Below are 9,542 nucleotides of genomic sequence, written 5' to 3' on the forward strand. Positions count from 1 at the left end.
GCGATCCTTCCGCCTCAGCCTTCCAAGTAGCCGGAATTACAGGCATGCGCTACCACGCATTTGATTTTTGATTTATTGTAGAGATGAGGGCTCACCAAGTTGCCCAGGCGGGTCTCGAACCCTCGGGCTCAGGCAATCCACTCACCTCGGCCTCCCAAAGCCCGGGATTACAGGCTGAGCCACCGAGCCCGGCAACCAGTACTATTTAACTGATGAGATTAACAAATTAACAGCAAACGTGTTTTAAAAATTGGAAACGACATACGCCACTAGAAAAAAGAATCTTAAATGCTGGTGGTTGGACCATAGAATGCTGTCAGCGTTACTTTTTCCTGCCTGCACGCTCCCTCCCGGTGACGCTAACCTGCAGGGAACTCCGAGCTCCCCAGCAGGCCGCCCTCATCCCTGCACACACTGCGGGCTCTGGAAAGAATGACCTTTCCCACCTCGTTGCTGGCAAACTTCAGTGCCTGACTCAGGCGTGTCATCTCTTCCACACTTCTCCCTTGCTCTGGGGGGGCCCCTCCTCCGTGTTCCCGTTGCACCGTTTTCCCTGCCCTCCTCTCGGATGATGTCGCCCAGTCGGGGGTCTCGCTCTCGCCCAGGCTGGAGGGCAGTGGCACCAGCGCGGCTCACAGCAGCTTCGACCTCTCGGGCTCAGGCGATCCTCCCGCCGCAGCCTCCCAAAGTGCTGGGGTTACGGGCGTGAGCCTCCACGGCCAGCCATGTCTACCTCTCGATTAGACTCTCAACCTCTTACGGACAGTCCATTTCAACGCCTTTTTCCTCTCACATAGCAGGGACCTGTTGCCGCTTTCCCCCATCGGGGGACGCTCTCTTGAGTGTCTCTCGCTCCCACCGCCTATCCCCCGCTGCCCGATGCTGCTTTCTAGATCGCTCAGATTCCGGCTGAACGTGGAGACGAAGAATCGCGCTCCTTTTCCTTCTCAGAGGGTTTAGGCCTCGAAGGTAACGTCAGCACACCTAAGGAAAATAAGCCCGTCCGCCTGAGCTCAGTCATCAACACGACTAGGTCACCCACACGGTCGCGCGTGGGAGGCGAGACTGGGTTCCTTGACGGGGTTTCCCTCAATATGTAGATTTTCCCGCGAAGAACTCAGAGCGGGAGAAGCCCTTGAAGCCCGCAATAAGGAAGGCAGCGGGGGGCACAGGACGATGAGGGCGGGAGGGTCGAAGCGGAGGAGGGCAACGCAGCGAGGGGGCGCCAAGAAGCCCGTCGCGTGGACGCCCCGGGGCCCGACAGCGCGTTCCCCGGAACTTTATTTTCGAGTTTCTTTGGGTCCCGCCCGGGGGAACCGCCCTCCTGCCCCGGCCACAGCAATCCCCGGAAGGAAAAAGCCAGTTCAGCCAGTGTTTCTTCGGTGCGAGCAACTCCGAATAAACTCCCCCGCCCCCGCGTGCTACGTTAGTGGGGACACCTGGCCCGGAACTACAGTTAACGCCTCCTGGTGGCTCCCCTCACCGGGCTCCCGGTGCCGCGCCCGGCCTTGCCTTCCCACCCACTTGAGAGTCCGCGCTGCTCATTGGCCGCACGTTCTGCCAATCTGACGGACGTCGACGAATTCCGCCTTACGAAAGGCAAAGACCGCGAACAAAGCGCGTGCACCTGGCCGGGAGGCGCGAGCCTAACGCCCCCAAGCAGCAGGCGGCGCGCTAAGCGCCGAGACTCCGCCGCCGCGAGTCGGGCAGGAGTCTTATTTGCATAACGGCCACCTCTCGGTCTCTAGGCGCGGACCGAGGTCCCGCCCCTCAGCCAACTTGAAATCTGTTGGACTACCGGCCTGTCACTCCGACCCAGGCAAGCCTGTGGCGGGGCTGGAAGAGTTCGCGCGGGCGGTCCCGGGAGCAGATTGGCTCTGGGAGTGTCCGAGGCGGCTATAAGAGAGGGAACGCAGCGGGGGCGAGCCGGGAGACGGTGGTTGCGCTTGCGGAGTCAGTTGCCGGGCGACCGTTAGTTGACGTCGCGGGTTTCCCCTCCCTAACGTCGCTTGTCCTCCTTCGGTCAGGATGTCCGCCCGCGGCCCGGCCATTGGCATCGACCTGGGCACCACCTACTCGTGCGTAGGGGTCTTCCAGCATGGCAAGGTGGAGATCATCGCCAACGACCAGGGCAACCGCACCACCCCCAGCTACGTGGCCTTCACGGACACCGAGCGCCTCATCGGCGACGCCGCCAAGAACCAGGTGGCCATGAACCCCACCAACACCATCTTCGACGCCAAGAGGCTGATCGGGCGCAAGTTCGAGGACGCCACGGTGCAGTCGGACATGAAGCACTGGCCGTTCCGCGTGGTGAGCGAGGGCGGCAAGCCCAAGGTGCAGGTGGAGTACAAGGGGGAGGCCAAGACCTTCTTCCCGGAGGAGATCTCCTCCATGGTGCTCACGAAGATGAAGGAGATCGCGGAAGCCTACCTGGGGGGCAAGGTGCAGAGCGCGGTCATCACCGTCCCGGCCTACTTCAACGACTCGCAGCGCCAGGCCACCAAGGACGCGGGCACCATCACGGGCCTCAACGTGCTGCGCATCATCAACGAGCCCACGGCGGCGGCCATCGCCTACGGCCTGGACAAGAAGGGCAGCGCGGGCGGCGAGAAGAACGTGCTCATCTTTGACCTGGGCGGGGGCACCTTCGACGTGTCCATCCTGACCATCGAGGACGGCATCTTCGAGGTGAAGTCCACGGCCGGCGACACGCACCTGGGCGGCGAGGACTTCGACAACCGCATGGTGAGCCACCTGGCGGAGGAGTTCAAGCGCAAGCACAAGAAGGACATCGCGCCCAACAAGCGCGCCGTGAGGCGGCTGCGCACGGCCTGCGAGCGCGCCAAGCGCACCCTGAGCTCGTCCACGCAGGCCAGCATCGAGATCGACTCGCTCTACGAGGGCGTGGACTTCTACACGTCCATTACCCGCGCCCGCTTCGAGGAGCTCAACGCCGACCTCTTCCGCGGCACCCTGGAGCCGGTGGAGAAGGCGCTGCGCGACGCCAAGCTGGACAAGGGCCAGATCCAGGAGATCGTGCTGGTGGGCGGCTCCACGCGCATCCCCAAGATCCAGAAGCTGCTGCAGGACTTCTTCAACGGTAAGGAGCTGAACAAGAGCATCAACCCCGACGAGGCGGTGGCCTACGGCGCGGCGGTGCAGGCGGCGATCCTCATCGGGGACAAGTCGGAGAACGTGCAGGACCTGCTGCTGCTGGACGTGACGCCGTTGTCGTTGGGCATCGAGACGGCCGGCGGCGTCATGACGCCGCTCATCAAGAGGAACACCACCATCCCCACCAAGCAGACGCAGACCTTCACCACCTACTCGGACAACCAGAGCAGCGTGCTGGTGCAGGTGTACGAGGGCGAGCGGGCCATGACCAAGGACAATAACCTGCTGGGCAAGTTCGACCTGACCGGGATTCCCCCGGCGCCCCGCGGGGTCCCCCAGATCGAAGTCACCTTCGACATCGATGCCAACGGCATCCTGAACGTCACCGCCGCCGACAAGAGCACCGGCAAGGAAAATAAAATCACCATCACCAACGACAAGGGACGTCTGAGCAAGGACGACATTGACCGGATGGTGCAGGAGGCGGAGCGGTACAAGTCGGAAGATGAGGCCAATCGGGACCGGGTGGCGGCCAAGAACGCGGTGGAGTCCTATACCTACAACATCAAACAGACGGTGGAAGACGAGAAACTGAGGGGCAAGATCAGCGAGCAGGACAAAAACAAGATCCTCGACAAGTGTCAGGAGGTGATCAACTGGCTCGACCGAAACCAGATGGCAGAGAAAGACGAGTATGAGCACAAGCAGAAAGAGCTCGAAAGAGTGTGCAACCCTATCATCAGCAAACTTTACCAAGGCGGTCCTGGCGGCGGCGGTGCCGGAGCCTCCGGGGGACCCACCATCGAAGAAGTGGACTAAGCTTCACTCAGTCAGCGTAAACCTCTTTTCCTTTCGCGTTTTCCCCCACTTTGTTTTTGTTTCTTTGAAATGTCCTTGTGCCAAGTAGGAGATCTACCTTTGGAAGTCTTTAGTGTGGTGTATGCTTTGAAAGGAAAGGTGCGGCAACTTAGTTGAATTATAAAAAGTTGGTTCCAAAGTTTGATTTTTTAAAAAGCATTATTTGAGGTTTCTCTTAAATGCATTTTTTTCGTGTTTACCCTCAAGCATTTTTTCTTAGTTTGTGCATGGAGATTTGAGATGGGAAGCCTGAATGTGCACATCTGTCCTGCAGAAGCATGGAAACAATAGAGTATATAGAAGCTTTGAATGGTTTATTTTTATGTATTTAAGACTACAGCAAACATTGCAGTAATGTTAAGGACAGGTATGCTTTTTGCAAACAAGTGCAAAAGTGCACTTTAAAGTAAAGCTGAAATTGATCTCAAAATTATTGTCTCGGAGTTTTCAATTTTCCTTCATGTTTTGCCTACTTTGATCTTTACAATATTACTATGCCGTGAAATGTATCTAACCCAATCTTGTCTAATTCCTAGATGAGATTCTTGCCTTGAAAAATCACCAATTGAAGGGGAGAAGAATGTCGGTAATCTACCACTCCCCACCCCTCTTAGGTACAGAAACTTGACTGGGATCTTTCTAGTGTTCCCAAACTCCTAAGACTTGGCTTAAGTGTCCAAGTAAATCCACTGGAATATTCCAGGAAAATTTGATCTACATTTTGAGGTTAAGTATAAAATGAGTCTTTAACAAAAGCTGAGGCAGGAGTCACCTTATAATAGCCAAACGAAGTGTGGAAACAAGCTTTTTGTGACATACAGTAACCCGAAACAAGCGCCAGCAGGCAAGCTTTAAATTGACTTGAGTCCAAATTTAGTCAAACTTGTTTAACTTTCTAGTAAAACAGCTCAACTTCTGAGTTTAAGGCAAATTCTCTAAGAGCATGTTTCCAGCAGTTATAATTACTTGAGTGGGTAAGGAAACATAAATTTTTTCTAACTTGAGGCTCGTAATGCTTTTGCAATACCTGCATTAAATCACTACAATAGATTTTTTTTTTTAAGGCAAACTATACAAATTAGTCCTATATTTTGTTAACATACAACCTATCCATTTTCCTATCAATTTGACACACAGATAGGAATATTGTAGCCCTTTGGAGATCTGCTACCCTGGGTTTAAGCTTTAAAATTCACATCATTTTGAAAAGATGATGGAGACTTGGGGGGAATTCAGTTAAAGTTTTCACTGCACATAAATATTTTGATATCTCTTTCCAAATAATATAGCTTTGCTTCATGTTCATAAGATAGTAGTTATAAAAGCTTCATTTTGAGTTTAGTAGTGGACCCATCTGTGTCATGCAGAGAGATTGATTTGTGTGATAATAATATTTATAATTTAAAACTAGGGAACAAGTTGACCTAAAAATATCGGACTTTGGTAATGACCCTGTCACCCAAGAGTTGACTCGTATGTATAGATACGATTTTTTTCTTTTTTATAGCAAGTCTCACTTGGGTAGGAGGAAGGATGATAAATAAGTAACTGTGAAATTACTTCAAAATAAGCTTTTAAAAAACCTTAAAGGAAATTGCTTTTTCTACTCTGAAAAGGTAAAGATAACTCGGGTTTATCGGTGGTACTGTCACGGAAAGTTTTCAGCAAAGAGCAATTAAAGGTGTTTCATGAACTACAGACTGTATTATAGAAATGTTTGACAATCTACCGTGGTACTAACAAAAGGTAAATAGCCTTAGAGTGACTTTTACCATGAGTTTTACCAAAATAATATCCATTCTGTTACCCTTTTATTAATTCTGTATTTGTTGAAAGTGTTTGTCCCTTGCTCTTTCTTCAAAGTACAATGGAGTCTTTCTGTAAGTGCAATTTGGTATTAGTATCTCTTATTTTAGAAGAGATTAGTTTATAGAGTATCAGCAAATGAACAGTGGTAGGCTTTAATCCTATGGCCTGGCCCCAATTACTTACTATAACATTAACATCAATCTGAGTAGATACCTCATTTTCTATTATTTTGAAAAGTAATTTGTAAAACTCCTAGCCTTCTTGAGAGTGTTTCTTATTCTGTCTTCTCAAGTGTACCTAGATTTGAATATTACCGAGATAAAGCCACCAAAGTAGTCATTCAGTTTCCAGGAGTCAGTTGAAACTGGTAACCAGATAACTCCTGGGAAAGCCTTAGCAGATGTTAGATCAAATAACAGTGGAAAAAGTACTTGATGTTAGGATGGAGCTAAATTGCAGTTTAAGAAATAATTCGCATCTCTTGGACTTGAAAGTAGTAAGTGATGTTAGAAATAACCGGTTGTTTAAAGTATTTGAGATGTTTGAAATTTCAAAACAAGCTCACTTTAAATATCTTATAATGTTGATTTGATATGTATAATGGAAATGCATTAAACCTTGAACATAGGAGATATTAATGCTATTTCCACCTTTCAACCTAACATGCAAAATAGAATATTTATTATCATGGAGACTTAGTGAGTATTTCTTTAATTACTTATCTTATGTATAATCTCAAACAGGAATATAAACTTGCTATCTAGCTGAAATCAAAAGATCTATTTTTATGAAGTTCCAGTAGTGGACCCATAAGATATCCTTACTTTAAATTGAATGAAGTTTGTATAAGTTATGTGGTAAGGCACGGTCCCTTTGCTTTGGAACACAAATTAAATTGAAGTTTAAAAGAAATCTCACATCCATACATCACAAGATATTTGTTAAGGGAATAGATATGCTTAGATTAAGAAACAGGATTATTCAATTACTTCTGTGTATTTAATGTACAAATAGATATAAGTAAACTTTTGAGTTAGTTTCAGAATTAGAAATTAGATGCAGAATTTCATTCCTTGAGGAAAATTTTGGGTCTTCAGAAAAAGGGCCCAGTAGTTATTCTTGCTATAGCTCTTGAAATGGATGTATTTTAGGGCATATGCATTTCTGAAATGTAATAGGGTGGTATTTAATGTTGAAATATCTTAACTTTAGAACAAGTCAAGATGTCATAGGTCCTTTCCTCAACCCCCTTCAGAGTAGATTAGGTTGTTTGTAAATTGAAGGTTGTATAAATAAGCAACCAAAAATGGAGTTGCTAACTTGGCATTGCTGTTTTCTTTTATGAAAAGTTAATTTTTTTTAGGTAGAATGATAACATGAACATTTGTCTATTATGATTTTTTCATTGTATTAGCATGCATTATATTCAGTCAATGTCTTGGGCCTAAAATCTGAGACCAACAACTTAGTTCTGTTTTATGCTCTTAGTTATATGACCCTGAGGAGTTTCTCTGACTTAGGCAAAAATACAAAACAAAACAAAAAAACAACCAAGAAGCCTTTTCCTCACAAGACACTTGGAATTATTAAATATTTGGAAGGTACTTTTATCACTACATTATGATATCATGAATTTTTTTTATTTTTCTTTTTTTTTGAGTTGGAGTCTCACTCTGTCACCCAGACTGGAGTGCAGTGGCCGCTCCCGGCCACCATAGCCTCGACCCACTGGACTTCGGCAATCCCTCTGCCTCAGCCTTCCAAGTAGCTGCTACCACGCCCGGCTAATTTTTTTTTTTTTTTTTTGAGTTGAAGATCACTCTGTCACCCAGACTGGAGTGCGGTGGCCGGGAGCCTCGACCTGCTGGGCTCCGGCGATCCTTCTGCCTCGGCCTTCCAAGTAGCTGGAACTACAGGTGTGCGCTACCACACCCGGCTAATTTTTTGATTTTATTGTAGAGATGAGTTCTCACCAAGTTGCCCAAGTGGGTCTCGAACCCTCGGGATCAGGCAATCCACTCACCTCAGCCTCCCAAGGTCGCGGGATTACAGGCTGAGCCACCAAGCCTGGCTTTTTTTTTCTTTAAAAGGAAAAATTGTATCTCCAGTTTGGGTTGTGAGTTTCTAATGTCATTTAAAAAGAAACCTAGGCTGGGCAAGGTGGCCCACACTTGTAATCCTAGAGCTTTGTGAGGCTGAGGTGAGAAGATCACTTGAGCCCAAGAGTTTGAGGTTACAGTGAGCTATGACGGCACCACTGCACTCCAGCTTGGGCCACAGAGCAAGATCCTGTCTCAAAAAAGAAAGACAGAAACCTCGGTGAAAAATCTAGCCTAGGAAATGAGTACTTTTTTTTTTTTAAAGAATAAGTACTGCAGTGATTTGGAGATACAAAAACAATCTTCCCTCTTTTGTCAGTAAGGTGACAGAGAAGTTTAAGGTTATCCCTTCAGAGTTCTTGACCTTTTCCTTTATGTTCCTTCAGCACATAAGAAATACTTTGCCATGTAACTTTTAAGTTGATACTGTTTTGAGTTCTTAATAACTCTTTTTTTAACCCAAATTTTGTACATTAGACAGCCTGAGGTTAGTCTACAATGAGGAATATCAGATCTTCAGTTTCTATTAGCACTTCTCCACACGTTACTGGGATAAACTGAAGAGGTTTACTAACCACTAGTGTGGTCTTCCATCTGATAATGGCTGTGAGGGGATGGGATTTCTGTCTTTTCCAGAGCTTCACCTCATCACTTCCCTGTCTTCCCCACCCCAAGGTATATACACTTCTTGGTGAAAGCTCTTGGTATTCTCTATCCTTTTCAAGTGAGTCATCTTGTTCACAGCCTCAAACCAATGCTGCCAGTGTATAGGTGGGGCCCACCTGAAGCTGCTAGAATGGACTTCAGTGAGTAGAACATGAATCTATTTGAAGACAGTTTTCTACCACTAACCAGTGTTTTTGTGTTACAAAGTGGTGAGACAGAGCGGGAGGGTCGGGGTAGGAGAAGTAGCGGATATCTATTGCCATAATTTTAAAGTTTATGGGAGTAAATCATCATTAACTGTTTACTGAGCCTCTCATGTCAATTAAGCTGTGGGGATACAAAAGCAGAATCTATGAGCCATTCCCAATCATGTTGTATCATCTAGCATTGCTGACATGGGTGTGGGAAGGAAAAAAATATTAACCAGAATCTGCATATCAACTCAGTCGCAAGAAGGAATTACAAGACATGATTTGAGAAGTCTAAATAAAAATATCAATTGCATACCTACACACAAAGCAAAGTTCTTTGTTTTGAGCAACACTACTTTTGAGTACTTAATTACTCCTTAAAAATCCACTTAATGCCTGATTTGGTATTTTTCAGTAGCAGGATCACAGCTGTCTTGCCCTGGCTTCCACACCCTTTAAGCAGCAGAACTTTGAAAACCTAATTTCCGTGCCCATGGTCCCTTCCACTAGACTGCCCTGCTTCTTCCCCTCAGCTCTCCTCCCCCATCTACCTAGGGCCGACCTGTTAACAGTGCTAACCATTAAAGTTGGGAACGGCTGGTCCTTCCCTATAGGGCTGAATCCGGTACTCCAATTAAAACAGTAAAGTGGTTTACTTTACGTTCACGGTTGGAATGCCACAAGAATTAAGCCCTGGGCAGCTTTTAGAGCGGATAAGCCAGTAAGCCGCCGCCGCGAAGGCGGCAAGACTGGGGACGCGGCACCGGGGGGCCTTGGGCCGTCCTGGGAGCCGCCCGGGGTC

The 9,542-nt window shown here is 47.8% G+C and overlaps 1 protein-coding gene across 2 annotated transcripts; it reads left to right on the top strand.

Moving 5' to 3' along the window:
• The first annotated feature begins 1,664 nt into the window (after positions 1-1,664).
• Positions 1,665-4,405, top strand: HSPA2 (heat shock protein family A (Hsp70) member 2). 2 transcript variants are annotated; one of them, XM_021712668.1, is made up of 2 exons: positions 1,965-2,154; positions 2,206-4,405. In XM_021712668.1, the coding sequence occupies exons 1-2, from the start codon at positions 2,029-2,031 to the stop codon at positions 3,934-3,936; spliced, it is 1,857 nt and encodes a 618-aa protein (XP_021568343.1). In that variant the 5' UTR covers positions 1,965-2,028; the 3' UTR covers positions 3,937-4,405. The 2 variants fall into 2 exon arrangements, with proteins under 2 accessions (XP_008057006.1, XP_021568343.1); XM_008058815.1 differs by having other exon boundaries at positions 1,665-4,405.
• Positions 4,406-9,542: the final 5,137 nt, after the last annotated feature.

This window comes from Carlito syrichta, unplaced genomic scaffold (genome assembly GCF_000164805.1).
Source record: "Carlito syrichta isolate Samal-C Ts95f unplaced genomic scaffold, Tarsius_syrichta-2.0.1 Scaffold90622, whole genome shotgun sequence".
Lineage (NCBI taxonomy): Eukaryota > Metazoa > Chordata > Mammalia > Primates > Tarsiidae > Carlito > Carlito syrichta.